The sequence below is a fragment of the Bos indicus x Bos taurus genome, chromosome 13, assembly GCF_003369695.1.
Source record: "Bos indicus x Bos taurus breed Angus x Brahman F1 hybrid chromosome 13, Bos_hybrid_MaternalHap_v2.0, whole genome shotgun sequence".
NCBI classification, from domain to species: Eukaryota; Metazoa; Chordata; class Mammalia; order Artiodactyla; family Bovidae; genus Bos; species Bos indicus x Bos taurus.
In genome coordinates this window covers 37,046,512-37,067,213 of record NC_040088.1, presented here as the reverse complement: position 1 = coordinate 37,067,213, position 20,702 = coordinate 37,046,512, and the positions used below count along the sequence as shown (strand labels likewise).

General features: G+C 44.4%; 1 protein-coding gene across 6 annotated transcripts in view; it reads right to left on the bottom strand.

The window, feature by feature from the left end:
* Nucleotides 1-20,702, bottom strand: part of WDR37 (WD repeat domain 37) — a 34,703-nt gene that overhangs the window by 13,222 nt on the left and 779 nt on the right. For all 6 annotated transcript variants that reach the window (XM_027559465.1, XM_027559463.1, XM_027559464.1 and 3 more), the window contains exons 2-7: nt 10,836-11,013; nt 7,686-7,782; nt 6,641-6,736; nt 6,311-6,375; nt 2,174-2,309; nt 1,001-1,072 (exon numbers count right to left, since the gene is read on the bottom strand). In XM_027559465.1, coding sequence (XP_027415266.1) covers nt 1,001-1,072; nt 2,174-2,309; nt 6,311-6,375; nt 6,641-6,736; nt 7,686-7,782; nt 10,836-10,973 — 604 coding nt within the window. In that variant the 5' untranslated portion in view covers nt 10,974-11,013. The remainder of the gene's footprint in view (nt 1-1,000; nt 1,073-2,173; nt 2,310-6,310; nt 6,376-6,640; nt 6,737-7,685; nt 7,783-10,835; nt 11,014-20,702) is intronic.

The window sequence follows — 20,702 nt, the reverse complement described above, 5'->3', positions numbered from 1 at the left end:
AAACCAAGTTGAAAAAAGAAAACTTAATTACAAAAGGCAAAGGTAGATTATGGTGGGGGACACTGTTCACTGCCCACACGCCCACCCTTCAGAGAAGCCACGAGTTCACAATGTGCACAGAAATGAGACCACTACTCCCTTCAGGACAGCAAAGCTGGGGACTGCAAGTGAGGCATGTGCCCGGGGAGCCACGGGCTGCACAGGGCGGCGGCGAGGACAAGGAACACAGAGCCCGTCTCCCTTCTTAACAGGAGCCCTCTCTTGTCTAAAACCCAAAAAAGTAACAAACAATAAGACAGGCTATTTTTCTAAATGGAAGGAAAGAGCAGAAGATTTAAAACTGTTCCAAGTGGCTGACTTTGAGAAGTGGAGATGGCAGTGAGAAAGATGAGCACAAGGCCCCCATGGGTTTGTCACACAAGCTAACGCTTTCTTAATGCTCAGGCTGATGAGTACTCAGTATGTCACACCCACTGCAGGAGCAACAGCCCCCAGGTATGGTCCTGAGGGAGATGAAGGGTCCAGCTGGAGGGGACAGTGGACGAGGCAGGGGTGGGGGGCCAAGCAGGACCTGGCCCACAGCCCCGATGGGAGAGCAGTACACCCCCACTGATAGGACGGGAGATGTGCCAGGGAGGAGGGGGAGAGGAGGTGTTTACCCAAGTCCGTGGGGGACACAGCAGACCCTGGAGGCGGGTAGTGGACACAACCTCCAAGTCTGTGTGCAGGGTGAAGGGTGAGCTGGCCAGGGGCAACGAGACACAGGCCCAGAGCCGGGGCGCCAGAAGGAAGAAGGGAGAGTGGGACAGTCCATGGTGTCTGCAGCAAGGAGCCCAGCAGCCACCAGCACCCACAGGGCTCACATACAGCACCTCTGCACCACAGAGCCTCAGCAATTGGACAGCGCGAAGCCAGTGGACACACGTCAGTCCCAGACCGTGCAAGGCAAGAGGCTGAGGCCCAGCCCCCATAAGGGGACGCCCCGCGATCTACGGCTCACCTGACCCCACGTGGCCCGTGTACTTGGCGAGGCTCCGACCCGTCTCGATACTCCACAACAGAGCTGTGTGATCTGCAAGATCCAAATAAACACAAGTGAGCCGCTGCCAACATTAGTCTTTTTAATTAAACAGGAGGATAAAAATTCTAAACTGAGAAGTTTCATCACCACTAGTATCTCATGGGATTTTGCTCACACTCCTCTGTAATCCAACTGATGCAAGAGGACAGGGGGCCAGTGACCCGCCCGAGGCCATGGAACTGGCAGGGGAACCTGGGAACCTGACTCCCGGGGCATGGCCATGCGCCAGCACCAGGCCTGGGACCTGAGACACCAGGGTCCATGGGTCATGGGCTCCTCACCTTTTTGAAATAGTAAGACTTTTCAGAACATCAAGCTATATTCAAATGCAAACAGCACCCAACTCCAGTTCCAAATTATCTGAGATAACCCATGCTCTGTGGACCTCTCCAAAACAAAGATAAAAAGGACACTCATTAAGGAAACCTGACACAAAGTGCTGATTACCCATGTGAGATTTCAGAAATCATAAAAAGGAATCTGTATCCTTTTTAAGCTAAAATTTCCAAAATAATCTGCGGTGCTCATGTATGAACACAGTTTTAAACAACAGAAAACTTTCTTCATCATTCTAATGACTTTACATTTCCTATTCCCACCCAGAAAGGCTGGATGTAGCACATAACTTCTCACAAGTTGGCACTCCTTTTCCACAAGCGAACACATTTTTAATTCCGGGAATTTTTTCTGAAGGGTTATTAGGTTATTAGCTCTCAGAAGACACTTCCTCTCCAAGGAGGAGAACGGGGCTCTCTGATGCCGCCCCAGGACTCCTGGCAGTGGAACCCCTACACCAGGCCAGCATGGCGCTGTCAGACCACACAGCATGTCCTTGGAGGGGCCTCTCGAGTGGGGAAAAGTGCAATACACTATCAAAGCAAATGTACGTGGACTATGGCTGACAAGAAAGCCAATCACAACTACCTAATGCCATGGAGAGGCAATCCACCCTGTGCCACTGGACAGCGTCCCGGACAGTGAGTGGTTCCAAACGCAGCCACTCACACGGATGCCGATAGGCACACAGCTAAGCGTTTGGCCACACTACCTCCAGGAAGGCCCTGCCGCAGGCTGGGGTGGTTCCAGACTCACCAGCAGACGCCGTCCCCAGCACCACAGGCTGCGTCCTTGCCACACTGACATCCCAGATGCCATCCCGGTGGCCAATATACTCCTTCACAAGCTGGCACACTGCCCGGGATGTGGTGGTCTTGAAGCTGGAGACAATCTGAAATTGTGATGGAATTTATTGAGCAAATATGTTTCAGTTAAAAAAAAATATGTTTGGAAATACATAAATCATTGAAAAGTGATTTATAAATCAATGTGATTTATCAAAAGTGATTTATAAATCAATGATTTATAAATCAAATTTATAAATGATTCATAAATCATTGAAAAGAAAATTTAAAACGTTATAGCAACACAGTGTAAGTGCAGTTAGATCTCACAAAGCAGGGCAAAGTCCTTACAAAAGCCTCAGAAGAACCCTACAACCACCCCCCACTGCCTGCCTGCCTATCTGTGTACCTTACATGTCCTCATACACAAACCGAAACTATCACACAACATTTCCAAATTCTCAAAAAAAAAAAAAAAAAAGCAGGACATAAAAAGTCAGGTAGGTACACCCCAAACCCTTAACACTAATTACTCTTACTATTGGGAGACCTGTATTTTCTTATTTTTAGTAACTCACACCAAACCAGGAGAAAAAGAATCTAAGGTGGGAAGGAATGAAAAAATAACAGGTGAGGTCACTGAGCACAGCCTCAGCCAGCCCTGCTCCTGAGGGGGAAGGGGGCAGGGCAGGGCCAGCGGACCCTGGCCTCAGGCGGCACACAGTCTGGCACAGACACTCAGGCCCAGCGGTCAGGAGGCACCGTCCGGGATGACCCACACAGCACGCAGCCCCACTTTCTCTCACAATGGAAGGGCCTGAGGGAGACGCTAACAAAACATAAAGGGTTTGGTTTTCTAACTGTTCTGGGATAAAAGATGGCTTTTCAGCCTTTAAAGTTAATCAGAATACTGAAATGGTAAAACCAAGTTTAAAAAAAAGTGTGAGGTATTCTACAGCTGCTTTAAACACTGATTTAGCAAAGCCCTAAAAATGCATCTATGTTTAATTTCAGTATAAACACTTAAAACACAATCCACTATTTCACCACCACCAGCATGAGCCTGCAAATGATTCCTGACACAGTGAAAGGCTGAAACAGACTTCCAGCAGAGAGACTCACTCTTCAGTACACACTCCTGACTCGGCTTAAATGTAAAAGGAGGGACAGCACTTCCCAGGTGGTCCCACAGTCAGGACTCTGCGCACTCACTGCCAAGTGCACGGGTTCCATCACTGGTTGGGGAACTGACATCCCACAAGCCATCCAGACACTTTCAGGAGGGGCGGGGGCAAAGCTCATGACAAGTGGTGGGCAACTTCTCAGATACCACTGTTCTGAGATATGAACTGCCCCCACTTGCCCAGCAGAAACACGGGTCCATGGCCAAGACTTGTGCCAACCACATTTCCAGTGAAGCTGGAAGAGAGGGATTGCGATTGATGCCACCAAGCAGATGGTCTCAGGCACCGCTTCCAGGTACACGCCACATTCTGACCACTGAAGCACTGTTTTCCAAATATGGACTCAGGCATAACTGCACAGAGGCCCATGAGACTGAATTACCTCCAGGGAACACTTGTGATGCAAATGCAGAAGGATGCTTCCGAATTATCCTTTGCACTAAAATAAAATTTAAACTCTAAAAAACAAAGGGCTTCCCAGGTGGCGCTTGCTGTAGTTCCCTGTCAGCGTTCAGTTGCTCAGTCATGTCTGACCCCACAGACTGCAGCATGCCAGCACTAGGTGGCGCTAGTGGTAAAGAATCCACCTGCCGATGCCAATGAAGGAGATGCAAGAGATGCGGGTTTGGTCCCTAGGTCTGGAAGATCCCCTGAAAGAGGAAATGGCAACCCACTCTGTATTCTTGCCTGGAAATCCCATGGGCAGAAGAGCCTGGCAGGCTACAATCTATGGGGTCTCAAAGACTTGGGAGAGTTAAAAAACTGGCTTAAAACTCAACATTCAGAAAACTGATCATGGCATCCGGTTCCATCACTTCATGGCAAACAGGAGAAACAAAAGGGGAATCCATGGCAGATTTTATTTTCTTGGTTTCCAAAATCACTTTGGACAGTGACTGCAGTCATTAAATTAGAAGATGCTTGCTCCTTGGAAAGAAAGCTATGATAAACCTAGATAGCATATTAAAAAGCAGAGACATCACTTTGCCAACAAAGGTTCATATAGTGAAAGCTATGGTTCTTTCCATAGTCATGTACAGATGTGAGAATTGAACCATGAAAAAGGCTGAGTACCAAAGAACTGATGATTCTGAACTGTGGTGTTGGAGAAGACTCTTGAGTTCCTTGGTCTGCAAGGAGATCAACCAGTCAATGCTAAAGGAAATCAACCCTGAATATTCATTAGAAGGACCTATGCTCAAGTTCTAATACTTTGGCCACCTGATGCAGAGAGCCAACTCACTGGAAAAGACCCTGATGCTGAGAAAGATTGAGAGCAGGAGGAGAAGGGGACAACAGAGAATGAGATGGGTGGATGGCATCACCGACTCAAACGGACATGAGTGAGCAAACTCCAGGATACAGTGAAGGACAGGGAAGCCTGGCGAGCTACAGTCCATGGGGCGCAAAGAGTTGGACACGACTTAGCGAGACTGAACAACAACAACAAAGAGAGGCTTTTTCACAACAAAAGAACCTTATCTTTATAAAAACCCATGTGAACAATTTCACAAGTTCCTGGGAAACAGTTTGCTGGTTAGCCTGTGGTGCTGCCCCCACAGGCCTCAGAGCCAGTCCACAGGCCCCAGGAGGGGCGGGTCTGCTGGGGGTGAGGAGATTGAACCCATCCACTCCTCCAAGAACACTTGCTGCAGCAGAGGAGACCTGGACTCCGTTTCACCTTCACTCTTTAAGGTGTGTGCACAGGCTACTAAGATCGTTAATAGTATGTTTCTTATAAATTCAGATAAATTTTTAGTCTCTAAAATGACTGGGGCTTTTAGTATTTCTAATACATTTTTTAAAAGCAATTATTGTACACATCCTTATCTTTGTTCAAATCTTAAATTTTACTACTCATGGTAAGAGGTTGACTCTATATAATCCTTTCTTCCTCTACTTCAGAAATGATCAGAAAATTGTGGAATTCTAAGACCATACACTGTATATATAAACTGGAATAAACAATATAATTCAAAACAACATAAGAAGTTAAATAAGAATGTAATGTCACTTGACATTTTTAAAAAGTACTTTAATGTTTATTTAAAAATTCAAAACTACTAAATGTAAGCTAGATATAACAGAACAAAAAAATTTTAGTAAGCCACTTACATCCTAGAGTTATCAAAGGAAACACAAGAAAATGTCAGCAATATTCATGTTTTTTAAAAAACAAAAAGTTACCAAAGACTTTCAAATAAGCAGAAATAGCCTAAGACTGAAGCTGCTCCTTGAATTGCAGTTCATCTCACTGTGGATACAAGCTTAAGTTACTTAAGGGAAAAATAAAAAGCTAACAAAAAACTATTTATGCCTTCATAGCAGACTCACCACAAATTTCAACTTCCTCCTAATATTAAGCAAAAGTACTATACACTCGTTTAAGGCAGGTAATTTATTTTGTTTATTCCAAATACCCCAAAGCAGAGATGCACACAATCACCTCAAAATATTACTTCATAGTAGTATTCCGCCAGAGATAAACTAATTTCCAAATAATTAAATCCTTGCCATTTTAAATGATGATTTGTAAAACAGCAAAATATGACAAATGTCTCTATTCTGCCTTTGGACCTTCACTTTTTTATCATACTTTGCAAACTAAAGAAGAGATGAACTAAAACGTAACTACAACTCACAATGTAAGTTCCATTGCTTTATACCCATTTGTTAGCTTCTCGGAATTCAGAATCTCCTCATCAAGCCACATTAACAATAAAAAATGTACTTTCCCACAAAAAAGACCACACCTACTAACACATGCTGTGTCAGCCACAGTAAGCAGCATAGGTAGCATCCAGGTGCCTCTGCCCTGGAGCCACTTAACATCGACAATACTTGTCTTAAATATTAGGTTCCTCTCTTCCCATCGCACTACGTGCAGACCCACACACTCATGAAGGCCCGAGAGCCACACATACCTTGCTGGTGGAGGCCTTGTAGGTGGTCTTCAGTTTCTGAGAAAGCTGGCTGGTGCTGTGACTGGCTGCAGAGACACAGAACCAACCGTCAAGAAATCACACAAGCAAGAATGTCAGAGCTGGGACGGGGAGATGGCTCAAGGACACGGAGGACAATGCAAGCCCGGGGTGTGCCCACACCAGCAGAAACATGGGCTTCCTGGAGCCTCCTCGTCCTTCCACACCCGGATCCAAGGGATGCTACTCAAGCTTGCTGACCATGCAGAGGAAGCGAGTCTGCACTGGAGTCAGACTTTCTCCCTGCAGTCACCTGCAGGAAGCCAGCCTCACCTTTCGTCTTGAGTTGGCCCTTACTCAGTTCTGCTCCATCGATCGCTTGTCCTTCAGCTGCTAAGCGCTCATTAAGAGTCTCGACTTCTCTACGCACTGAAAAGTAAAATGTGCTTTTCAGGTATATTCACCAGTTCCAAAACTGAGTACATAAAAATGTTGCATGTTAGAATTGTCTAAACAAGCACGTGAATGATATACCAGTAAACAAGAGGATGGCCACAGAGTTCCAAAAAACTCAAAGACATTCCAAAAACACAAAGTCCACCACTCATGCCACCCCAGAAAGACACTGTGCTACTGACCCCCAAACGGGGCTCCTGGATTTCAACAGAGTTCGTGTCCTTTGTACTTTATTCTGTGCACTTAAAAACACTGTTCTGGTCCTGTCTGAAACTCAATAGAATACTTACAGTCTCGCCTGAAATCATTAGGGGAAATGTACAATAACAAAACCTGACTATCGTTACTGTTGTCTGCACCAGAGCGTCAAGTGAAGGCTACACATCTCAAAGACTAAAAGTTGAAGGGAAAAAAAGAAAAAATTTAACAGTGAGGAGTTCCCTGGCGGTCCAGTGGTTAGGACTCTGGGCTTTCATTGCCAAGGGCCTGGGTTCATTCCCTGGTCGGTGAACTAGTCATGCAAGTCACACGGTGCGACCAAAAACAGAAAAAAAGTGAAGAGAAAAGTATTGAATCACAGTGGACGTGAAGAAGGAAGAGGAAGGCAGGAGATGGGGAAGAAGAGAAGCAGACGCAGGGTGCGGGAACGCAAGATGGGGCCTCTGTCCTCACTCTGCAGGGACCTGCAGTCACAACCCACTCCAGCAGGAGACAGACGCCCCCAACCCCCTGCCCCCAGACCCTGCCCTGAGTGTGCGGAGCTGAAGATAGTAAACAAGTGCCATCATAAGCCCCCCCAAACACGTCAAAGCAGAAAAGAAAAGGGGTACAAAGGTGAATGTGACCCAGAGATGAAACTCTCAAATATCCATATGGAGAAGTGACAGGTTATAAAAGTATTTCAAATAAGAGCAATACTCACATTCTAAGTTTTCAATATAAAGGTTTTCAAATTCTCTTTCTATTTGACCAAACAGTTCCAGAAGAGTACTGCGAACCGAGGAAGGCAGCTTAGAATCCTGCAGAGAAAAAAGGTTGTGCTGAAAGTGAACGAGTAAGTGAATGAGGAGCTCTGACACCGAGCACTAGTACACTTTTTCCAAAGGGAATTACATATTTTGTTTCTTCTACGTAAACACTCAAAAGAACTTCAAGTTTCAAATTCCTACAGCTGAAACTAAAACCAAATTGTGTAAATGGTTTCCCAGGATGGCACAGGTTTTGAGGCCAAGCAGGTCTTCAAACACGTAACTCCCTTTACAAGGAAAGAAACAAGCCTATTTAAAATCTCCGAGTTTGTGGGAGATGAAGCTAAGAACAGCCCTTATGCTCCAGCATGTGGCATCACAAGTCAATCTTAGTAAGTGGTACCTCACAATCCTCACATCCACTGTGCTCCAAGCAGAGTAAACTGGACACTTCCTGTAACTCTGCTGCTGCTAAGTCACTTCAGTTGTGTCCGACTCTGTGCAACCCCATAGACGGCAGCCGACCAGGCTCCCCCGTCCCTGGGATTCTCCAGGCAAGAACACTGGAGTGGGTTGCCATTTCCTTCTCCAGTGCATGAAAGTGAAAAGTGAAAAGTGAAAGTGAAGTCACTCAGTCGTGTCCAACTCTTAGCGACCCCATGGACTGCAGCCTACTAGGCTCCTCCATCCATGGGATTTTCCAGGCAAGAGTACTGGAGTGGGGTGCCACTGCCTTCTCCATTCCTATAACTCTACTCAGCACTTAAAGATTGCTCCAAGGAAGAAAAGTGAATTCAGCTGTAAGAGTGAAAGGTGAATCAGCTGAATGAAAACACCAGCGTGGAAGGTCCCAGGCCTCTGCAGGGGCTTCACTATGAAGCTACGACTCAGTGAAACTTCTAGAAGTCTGCATTTTCACGGCTGGCATGGAAGAGGCAGGCCCCTTTCCTGGCCTGGGTCAGTGCTTCCAGTGCAGACATGGGTTTCCCACTCCATAACTAGCACCGCTGCCTCCTTGCTTCTGATTCAAGAATCCAATTCCCATAAAGGCTGCCCGACAGTTAAGCCTGTAATCCCGTCCAGAGTATCGCCTGTGGCTCCACTCAGAGCCTGAGGCCCGCCACACATACCATGCCAGGTGCCCACATCCAACGCCATAACCGCCGTTGCTGCCGCAGGACCGGGCCAAGCGCCCCCACCAGCCCAGGGAGCTGCCCGTCTGCCCACAGGAACCGACCCACCTGCAGGGTTCTGAATGACCCTCACAAAGGGGTACCCGAGAGGCAGCTGGCTCTACATCACAATGGGGATGGCGCGGAAGCCCTGAGAACACGGGCCCCTCACACAGAGTTACCCCCAAAGATGCCATCAGGGGCAGCAACAAAGGGTCACTGCTGGAAACTGAGATGACTAACAGTTTAAAAGTCCCTTAGACAACCTGCACTGGCCAGTGGGGGAGCTGACGGTCACATGTGACTAACCTTAAAACTAGGTCAGTCACGATTTTTAAATTCCTCTGTCCCACCAGTCACACGTGGCTCTGGGCGCCCATACAGGTAGTACAGATCTAGAACCTTCCACCACAGAAGTTTCAGTGCACAGCTCTGGTTCAAGCATTCCTTGTCAGAAGAGACGAGGACACAGACACCAGCGAGGAGGAACGTGTGAGGACACAGATTGGGTCCATATCCAGGAAGGAAGCCTCAGGAGGACCACCCTGCCCACACCTGACCTCCAGCTGCCCACCTCCAGGATGGAGAGAAAAAAGCGTCTGCCATTTAATCTCCCATCTGTGGCACTTGGCTGTGGCCATCCGAGCTCACAAGAACAGGCAAAGCCATTCTGGAGGCCCCTTCAATCTACAATTTTATTTCCAAATTAAGTTAAAATGTAACCAATTCATTATTCACCCAGTCAGTACATAAGAGGACCCTAAGTGAACATTTCCCACCCACCAGCAACAGCACCACTTTCTGAGCACACATAGCTGCATCCTGCCAGCACATGTTCCACGTCCCAGCTTCTTAGGTCAACAGCAAATGAGCCAATTTCTCAGATTTACACCATATTTCCCTGTAACATTGTGGTGGATGAATCAGTTCTAACTGCAAAGGAATGATTATCTATATCTACATAGATAGATACACAGATATGGGGGGGGGGTGGGGCAGGTCATCTTGGTTCCCTGACCAGGGATTGAACCCATGCCCCCTGTGGTGGAAACTTGGGAGTCCTAACCACTGGACCACCAGGGAATTCCCAGTATTCATACTTTTACTACCCTGTAAAGATTACACCTGCCAAAGTAGGAAACTCAAGAGACACGGGTTCGATCCCTGGGTCAGGAAGATTCCCTGGAGAAGGAAATGGGAACCCGCTCCAATATTCTTGCCTGGGAAATCCCAAGGACAGAGGAGCCTGGCGGGCTACAGTCCGTGGGGTCGCAGAGTAGGACATGACTTGAGCGCACATACACACACATACACTTACGCCTATATAAACATATAGCAGATATATCTACAATTTATTTTACTATAACATATGCTTTTATTTAGACTTAAGAAACAATGTTCTTTTAAAAACCTAACGTTTTACTCATTACAGAAGAACTAGAAAAAGAAGCAAACTTATCTTTGTCAATAAAATATTAGATCACTTAATAAAGGGGGCATCGAATTATCAGAAAGACATACAATGTAATAAGCAGCAGATATACTCACACAGCAGACACAGGATAAAGCCAAGAAAAGTTAGTGAAAGATCAGATTCCAAGAACTCCTCAGAGAACAAAGATCATTATACCTGATTCTGCTCTCCTCTTGAGGCTCTGAGACAGAAGCCTAAAAGTACTCTGTCAATCTGCCTGTGCAAAGAATAAAAACTAGCCGACTATCACACCCACATTTATTACAATATGTAACACACTAACCTAGAAATTGAATTCTGCCTCTTTAGGCTGTTGCATTTGACTGTCATTTTCACTGGTCTATGGGGGGCCTGCTTGTTTTGGTAACCCACACTTTCCCTCCACTTTGGAGATCTGTATACACTGGGCTATTTTTTGAACACTGCCAACACGATTCACATCTTCACCATTCACTCACCTGTCCCTCTAACATGTCTCTGGGCAGGCCCGTCCTCTCCTGCTCTGAGCTGTTAGTTCTCCGTATGGAAAGGCTATGAGATTTGCGCTTCTGTTTTGCTTGGCGAGCAGCTGAACAACTCCCGCTTTCTGTGGGCATTACTTCTGGAAGATGAGGTCCTGGTCACTCCTGCAAGAAGCTAAACAGGAACAGGAAAAACAAGTACGGTATTTCTGATATGGCAAACTGAAATGAAGGAAAAACAGGGGTTAGGGATGAAACTGCCCACTGCCAATTTCCTTATTATGTTAACGTTTACTATGTAAATTAGAACGTAATACATTCACATGTTTTAAGGTAGAGACCACAGCCTTTGTTAAACAGGTAACTTTTTTATCAAATTTCATGAACACCCTTTTAAAAAATCAACAGCAGAGAAGGGTTTAAAATAGAGAACTCTCCCTTAGCCCACTCTCTGCAGACTCCCCGACTCCCCTGGGGAACCAATTCTAACTGCATTTTCCAGCTACAGATTCCAGAGCTATGCCCTCCTAGAGAAATCCGATGCAAGCCCCAAAAGCGACTGCAGATTTTCTAGCAAGCACATTAAAAAGGTAAGGACAAATAAAATTTTAATGCTTTATTTAACCCATGTTTAAAATACTCTCATCTGAGTCAAGTAAAAAACCCAAATGAGGTCTGTCAGCATTTGTAGGCTCCAGTTTCCTTCTCACTCACAACACCGCTCACTGGGAACCGGCCACGTTCGTGGGGCTCACCTATGGTGAGCACCACCGTCATACCATCATACAGCACACAAAATCCTGCATGGCATTCCAATACCCACGTAACACATTTTCCTTTCCCCATTTTGGGCATTATTCATTTCCTGCTACCATGAACAACTCTTCTCAATACAATCACATTACTTAGTTAATATGACTCTAAGCAGTATATTTACACAGGACACACTCCTTCTTCAACTGCAAATTAATATTTTGGATATCACTTATTTTCTGCTCTCACTGCTCCCTCCTTCTCCCAGAATACCTTTGTGAATGCAAGTAATTTTAACCATATACTTATACTTCTTCCTTCTTCAACAACCGACAGTATCTGTAGGTCCTCACTGTAAAATGGCTCTCAGTGTCCCACCTTCTCTGGAGCCAGCCCACAGCCCTCCACTCCCCACTCTGCTGTGGCAGAGTGCGTGTCCTCTGGGGATCCTGAGCTTAGGGCTCTCAGCCCGCCCCCGCCAATGGACCACAGCCACCTCCTGTGGACTGCTGGCGCTGCTCCCCTGTGGATGCAGCACAGCTGTCTTAACCATGCACCTGCTGCAAAGAATTCTGGCCCTTTCCAGTTTCTTACTATTACAAATAAAGCTACTATGACAATAACATAGGTTTTTGCTGAAACTCCAATACTTTGGCCACCTGATGAGAAGAGCTGACTCGCTTAAAAAAGACCCTGATGCTGGGAAAGATTGAGGGCAGGAGGAGAAGGGGATGACAGAGGATGAGATGGTCGGACAGCATCACCGACTCAATAGACATGAGTTTGGGTAAACTCCAGGAGTTGGTGATGGACAGGGAGGCCTGGCGTGCTGCGGTTCATGGGGTCGCAAAAAGTCATACACGACTGAGTGACTGAACTGAACTGAAGTTTCTACTTCTTCTGACTCCTGTATGTTTACAGGAAAAAAGAAACTAACAAGTTTTTTAAAATGTTTGAGATAATAATTCACACACAGTCCACTCTGCCAAAACTTCTAAATTTTGATCAAGTCCTAACTCATCCATTATTTTTAAGACTCATACTTTTAGAGTCATGTCTAAGAACTTTCCACCAATCCTAAATTCCCAAATTTTTATGTTTTCTTCTTAAAATTTTAGCTTTATCAGTTACATTTAAATTTACAAGCTATTCTGGGACCGTTTTTTTAATAAAGTGTGAAGTTTAGATCAAGGTTTTTGGGGTTTTTTTTTTTCTGGTGGTATCCTGTTATTCTAGCACCATATGCTAAAGACAATCTATCCTACACCAAATTGAGCAAGTTTGGCATCTTGCTCAAAAATCAATTGGCTATATTTCTATGGGATTATTTCTTGGTTCTCTATTTTGTTCCACTGTTCTGTGTTATCTTGAAATCATACATCTTGTGATTTCTACCACATCTTTTTCACAATGTTTTAGCCATCCTACTTCCTTTGCCTTTCCACAGAAATTTAGAATAATCTCATCCGTATCTGCAAAACTCCTGATGGAACTTTGATAAGAACTGCGTTTAATCTGTTGACTAATCTGGACAGAACTAGCTTGTCTATTATGTAGAGACTTCCAATCTATGGACACAGAGGATCTGTTTCAGACCATCTTTGATTTCCTTCCTCAGCTTGTAGTTTTCGCATAAAAGTTCTACATATACAAATAACCCTGAAGATTATATTTTTGTGCAATTTTAAATTGCTGGTATACAAAAATACAACTGATTTGTGTGTAATAAGCTTGTATCCTATGCTCTTGTTGAACTCATTTACCAGTTCAAGATTTTTCTGGAGATTATTTAGCATCTCCTATGTGGACTACTGTGTCATGTGAAAAAGGACAGCTTACTTCTTCCTTTCTGATCTGCATGCCTTTATTTCCTTTTCTTATCTTACTGACTTGGCTAGAAATTCCAATGCTATGTTGAATTAGAAGTAACAGCAAACATCCTTTCTTTATTTGGATCTTGAAATACTTGAAATCTTGAAAAATACTCAGTTTTCACCATTAAGTATATTAGCTGTAGGTTTTGGGTAAACACATCATTTTATCAAGTTGAAAGTCCCCCTCAACTGTTCACGTTCTGAGAGTTTCACGAGGGAGTGTCAACTGTGTCATGTTTTTTCGGGAGTCACTTAATATGAGCACATGGCTTTCTTCTAAGCCCCTAACAGGTCAATTACACTGCTGATTTTCAATATTGACCTAAACTTGCATCCATGGAGTAAATCCTACTTGGGCATGGTGCATAATTCATTGTTTGTTTTCTCATTTTGTTTCTTTTTTCTGCCTTCTTGTAGGTTGAAATACTTGAACATTTTTTGGAATTTCTTTCTGATTTCTCTTGTTTTGGAGTTTCTTTTGCATAACTTTTCTTAGAGGCTGCTAAGTTTTCATTATCTTTTCACAGCTTATCAGTCTGCTGACCACCAACGTTCTACCAGTTCCTGGTGAGTGTTGAAGCTTTACTTCGTCCACACCCCTCTGCCCTCCCCACTGACAACATGACTGTCTTAAGTGTTTCCTCCAAACACACTGAGAACCACATCAGACAGCTGTGCTTCAACTTTCAAACCTAAGTCAGAGAAGGAATGTCTATTGAATTTACCAATTCATTTACTCTCTCCATTGTTTCTTCTTCCTTCCTGGTGTTCCTACAGCATTTCCCTTCTGTTGAACTTCCTCTATTATTTCAGGGTAGCTCTGCTGGTAACAAATCATGTGAATGATGTTTTCACTTGATAGAGAATTCTGATCTGATGGTTCTTTTCCTTCAGCACTTGAAAAACATACTACTTCCTTCTGGCCTCTGCAGTCTGTGATGAGAAATCAACTACAGACAAAGGGACATTTCTCTCTCCCATTGCTTTTTCATCTTTAGTTTCAGAAGTCTGACTATGAGGCAGCTTAGCAGATTTCTTTGAATTTATCCTGCCTGGGTTTCACCATATGTTTTGAATATATAGGTTTATGGCTTGCCAAACTTGGGAAATACCTAGCCAGTGTTTCTTCAAACATATTTTCAGCCCCACTGTCTCTCTCCTCTCTTCCTGATAAGGACAGGTCTCTTGGTAAAGGCACAGGTCCCAGGGGTTCAGTTTACTTTTTTCCAGTCTATTTTCTCTCTAATGTTCAGACTGGGTAATTTTCATTGTTTTATCATCAAGTTCATGGATTCCACAAGCTCACTATTGTACTCCCCAGTTCTAAAATTTCCATTTGTTTCTTCTTTACATGCCATATTTTCTTCCTGAGATTTTCTATTTTTCATTTGCTTCATGTGTTATTATCTCCTCACTGAAAATTTTATCACGACTGTTTTAAAATCTTGTCAAACAATTCTAATATCTGCATTGGTCCTGTGTGGCTGTTAGCTACCTTTTCTGATTCAAGTTGACATCTTCCCCCTCGGTGTGAGAAGCCTCAGGATGCTGGGTGTTGTTATCAGACATGAGACCTGATCTAAGTCTTCCAGCAGGCCTCTTCTGATACTGACCCAGCCAGCAAACAAGGGTATGGCCTTGTTTCTGCCAGGTGGATATAGAAAGTGGGGATGGAAGCAAGTGCGCCCCATTCCGCCTCCTCTGACCCAGGAGGAAGTCCCCCTGCCGATGCTGGGTGAAGCTCTCTTGGCCTCTATTCACACTGCTGAGCTGAGCCTAGGGCGCCTTGTCACTGTGCGATTCCAAGCTTCATCACCACAGGTGGCGGTAAAATTCCTGAACTTTTGCTAGGTTTCTTCTGAGGCAATTCCAACAGGAAAGAAGAGTGTGTTCTTTGTTACCGCACAACAGAGATGAGAACCCGGCTTCTCACCAGGCCTCTCTGATCCCACCCGGCACAGTGTGGTCCCCACAAGGCTTGTCAGGGGTCAGAGACTAGATTCCCTACCCAAGCTGGGACGCTCAGCGTGAGGTGGGGCCACAATGTTTTCTAAGCATGTCCTGTCTGGCAGGCTGTCCCTTTCCTGGTCTTCTGGTCAAAGGCCAGCTTTCTCGGGGCTTGCTGAGCCCTTTGGCATTGCTGGGTTGTGGCTGCTCAAGGCCCAAGGCTAGGATGTATGGGGCAAAAGGAAAACCCAGGGAACTTAGCCCTGAGTTAGTTCTCAGGTCCCCATACCCCTACAGTTTTCTTTCTTCTCTCCACTTTTCAGTCTCATGTTTGTTTTTTTGTTTGTTTATTTGTTTTGTATTTAATGTCCACTGTTTTTAGCTGTACTTAGTGGGAGCAACAGGAAAAGTATACATCTACTGTAAAGCCAGAGATCTTTTGACTCCCCAGTTGAACATGTGTAGGCCTTGTACAAAAAATAACAAAAAAGTAAGTACATTCAAGACAGTCAATTAGTTCTTTGTGTTTAGGTTTTAAAATTTGAAATTCACTAATTTATTAAAATTATCACTTTTTGCAGAGATCAGTCCTGGGTGTTCTTTGGAAGGAGTGATGCTAAAGCTGAAACTCCAGTACTTTGGCCACCTCATGCGAAGAGCTGACTCATTGGAAAAGACTCTGATGCTGGGAGGGATTGGGGGCAGGGGGAGAAGGGGACGACAGAGGATGAGATGGCTGGATGGCATCACTGACTCGATGGACGTGAGTTTGAGTGAACTCCGGGAGATGGTGATGGACAGGGAGGCCTGGCGTGCTGCAATTCATGAGGTCGCAAAGAGTCGGACGTGACTGAGCGACTGAACTGAACTGAACTAATATAGACAAAATTTAACTCTCAAATGTTTTTTAAAAAGGACACTTAATAAGATAACTTTTTATCTCCAAAATTCTCATTAAAATATATATATATCTTCCATTTTCCTTGCTTTTTTGTATACTCTATCTGTCAAAGCCAGCCACAAGGCCAATCCCCATTCAAGCAGAGGGCAGAGGCTTCACCTACCAACAGGACAATAAGAATCTGTGTTATCCATCACACCTTACTTCACTCACATGAGTTTGAGAGTCATACAAACCTAAGTCCCCACCAACTCCTCAAAGGGCTGGCTCTCTTCCATCATGAAGCTTCAGCTTGAATGTCACTTCCCGTAACAGCCTCCCTTGAAGACCACTAGCCACAGCACTGCATAACTCTCGCCATGCTTGTATTTACATCCTATTTATGATTTGCCCACTAAATATGTGTTTCCCCCACTACACAATCAACACAGTGAGGACTGGGACACAGTAAACTGGGGCCACTACTGTATTTGTACCGTATTTGTTAGGCCTGACATAAACACATCCTCAAATATCTGATGGGTGGATGAGCACTACATCTACCACTGACAGACTGTGTAACCCTGGTCAGGTTACTTAACCACCTTCTGAAGGCTTAACTCTGTATCTTTAAAGCAGGGATAATAATAGCACTACTTCATTAAGTCACTCACCAGTATTCCTCTCATCTGGATGGGCTGAGCATTGGAAATGCGGTAGTGAACAAAACAGACTTGGTTCCTACCTTCTCAGAATGCTTAAGAATTGAGTTGGAAGACAGATATTATACACACAATCTCATAACTTATTACAGAAGTTATAAATTGTGACGAGTGCTACAAAAGACATGTGCAAATATTATGAGACCAGCTATTAGCTAAACAGTTACAAAGATCATTCTGAGAGGCCAGCATCCAAATTGAGACTGAAGAATTCCTAAGAGTTAACCACAAGGAAAACAGAAAAGGGAGGAGATATTTCAAGGACAGGAATAGCATGGGAAAATGCCCAGATATTAAAAAACAAATACTACATCTGTAATACAGCAAACAATGGACAGAACAGTGGAAGGTAAGTGGAGTGACAGGCTTAGAATCTAATCTTTTGTTTACAGTTTATCCTAAAATAAAAGGAAAGTCACTTAAAACTTTTTACGCAAATAAACAACAGTAGACTGGCTGCTATGTGAAAAATACACTAAAAAGTAAGACGACCATGAATGAGAAGCCAATTAGGCAGTTACTGAAACAGTCGAGGTAATAGATTATAACAGTTAAGATTAGAGGAGGATGAATGGATTGGGGTGGGCAGGGGGAAGAAGAGAGAGGTAACAAGGAGAGCCCCTTTCTGAGGCAGCAGGTAGGTGAAACAGAGGTCAGATTACCAAGATGAGAGAGCAGATATGGAGAAATCAGGACCTAATACTGAATGTATTGTTTTTGCAATGCCTTTGAATGTCAAAATACAAGGAGGCAGGGTGTACAGGTTTAGAGATGAAGAGAGAACTACAGAACGTGTATAAAACTGGGAGAAGTCTACACTGAAGTAAAGACAGGTTCTTTGACCCCATCATGCCTCTAAGTCCAATACCTTACCATTTTTAACTGCTCTTCTGCACAAGAGGGGGGGAAAGTGTATTACTGGTAGATACAGGTGGCTCAGACGGTAAAGCGTCTGCCTGCAATGCGGAAGACCTGGGTTCGATCCCTGGGTCCGGAAGATCCCCTGGAGAAGGAAATGGCAACCCACTCCAGCACTCTTGCCTGGAAAATCCCATGGACGGAGGAGCCTAATAGGCTACAGTCCATGGGGTCACAAAGAGTCAGACACGACTGAGCAACTTCACTATTACACTATTATAGGCAACACAGAATAAAACTGTCTCTCACAAAAAATTATTTTTGATGGAAAATGACGGAACAAATCTTTTTCATGAAATTTAGATCTGAAAAATTTGAGCTATAGAAATTAGAGACAGTTGAGACAAAAGTATAAAGAAAAACAATGGCAGAATCTGTGGTTGGCAGAATTTTACATACACACAAAAAAGATACTGATATTTAATTTAAAGTATTTGAACATAAATTCTTTAAGCAACTCATATGATCCCACTGAAGAGTATTTCAATAACTTTTTAATAGAAGCATTTAGAAACTATTTAACTGCCGTATACAAAAGTTGTCCAAGAAATCAAAGTGACTTAAAGGAATCTTAACCAGAAATTATATTCTTCACTTTAAAAACTAAAGGTCCCAGGTGGAAGAGGCAAAAATGAGCCTTCTGGGGTGCTGCAAATGTTCCCTATCTTGACCTGGTTTATGCTTATACAAAAATGTATATATAGGTAAAAATCCACAGAGCTGCACATTTACAACTAGCACACTGTATGAATTTACTGTATGTTTTACTCAATAAAAAACAACTCCCAGGCTAAAAAAAAATAGGAAGGTATATATAATTCTCTTTTCAGCAAGTACACATGTTAAATGACTAACTTCATAAAGCATCTCAGTTATTAAGATTTTCAACACAGAAATTTATCCCAGCCACCTCACAGTTCATGTTATGTTTTTTAAAGGAACAAACATATCAAAACCCTGTTTCACAAAGCTCAAGAAAAAATGTGACAATCTCTAAATATTTCAATCAAGCAAGTAAAATAGCAGAAAGCTTCTCTTTCCTTTCTTAAGAATGTCATCAGTAGAAATACTCTGGTAAACGTAAACTGGGAAGTTAATGCATTCCGAAGGTTCTACAAATTGCTTACACAAAGTGTGAAAATTGCAGTATTAACCTTCCTTCCACCTCAATGATAGTCTCCCTTAAGGATCACATAACCAGCTTGTTCAGCGTCTGAATCTTCAGTACAAATAAGCAGTCTTCTTCACTACTAACTTGTAAGATTCTCACCCCGGCCTGTCCCTGAGCCTTGAACCCCTTCCTCAACCCCATGAACCACCTGGTACTACTCTGGGCTTTGCCTGCTTTTGTTGGTCACCTCACCAAATAGTCAATGTACTGGTCATCTTTTTCCACTCATCAATTTCTACACAAATACACACATTTCAAATAATTACAAATATGAAAGAGGCTTTGGTCCTTCAAAGAGGTTTTAGCTCTTGTTTAGTCACTAAGTCGTATCCGACTCTGCGACCCAACGACTGTAGTCCGCCAGGCTCCTCTGTCCATGGGATTTCCCAGGCAAGAATACTGGAGTGGGTTCCCATTTCCTTCTCCAGGGAATCTTCCTGACCCAGGGATCAAACCTGTGTCTCCTGCATTGGCAGGTGGGTTCTTTACCATCTGAGCCACCAGAAAAGCTTCATGACAGGGCACATGACCACATTAAACAGAAGGTTTAATGAATAAAAGGTCCTACGGTTTTTTTAAACACATCCAAAAAAGTATAAATAGTTCCCTCCAAGAATCCAACCTCCCTATCCTATTGGTCAAGTACATCAATTTAATATGAACTCTCCTGCGCAACTGGTTTGCCCTTGCATGCCACATGCCTACTATACCCTACAAACAAAACAATACTCACAATTTCAAACTCAGTGGCGTTTTTAAACAGTTTTGGCCAAAGAAAAATACTGACTAAATAGTTAATGTCATGAACGTTAATAACATGCAAAAAAAAAAAAAAGGTTAAAAGCTATACTCTACATGTGGCATTTAATAATACAAAACGTAGCTGAAAAGCCGATAGAGTTTTTCATAGCCCTTCACTGTAAAAGTACCCTTACTCAATTCCGGAAGACAAACGACAAACTCAGCTGCTGAGTGACATCAACCAAAGGCAGCTCCGCAGTCCAGCCTCGGTAAACTGGCTAAAGGTTCGTCCACCCAGTCGAAGGCACGCTCACCAATTCTGGACCTGATGCTGGACTGGGGGCATTTCTAACCGGAAAACCACCAACGCTACTTAAAGACCTCTATTAAAAGAATGAGCTCGCATCAAGGATGAACTTCTTAACTGTCTAGTCGTCGTATGAGAAGAAGCAGCACTTGGGAACTCAGAGCGCCGTCGGTACTCCCGGGGGAAGGGGCTGACGGCGTCAGCTCGCAACCAAGGCACAGCAGGTGCGCGCAGCTGCCCGGTCCTGGGGAGGAAGGAAACGCGCCGGGGCCTCCGTGCGAGCACCCGGAAGGACGCGAGGCTGGACACGGCCCGCCGCTCCAGCCCAAGGTCGCGGCGCCCCTTGCGCGGTTCCACACCCCCAATGGTACTGGGGACCCCGGGCTCCGACACGCTCGAGGGTGGGAGGTTCCCGGAGGCGGCGAAGGACCCGCCTCCCCAGCCGCTCTGGGCGAGGGGCGCGCGTTCCAACTCCGTCCAGACCCAGCCGGGCTTGGGGTCGGAGAGAGGCACGGAATCAGGGCCCAGGTCCGGGTGCGCGGGGCCCCCCA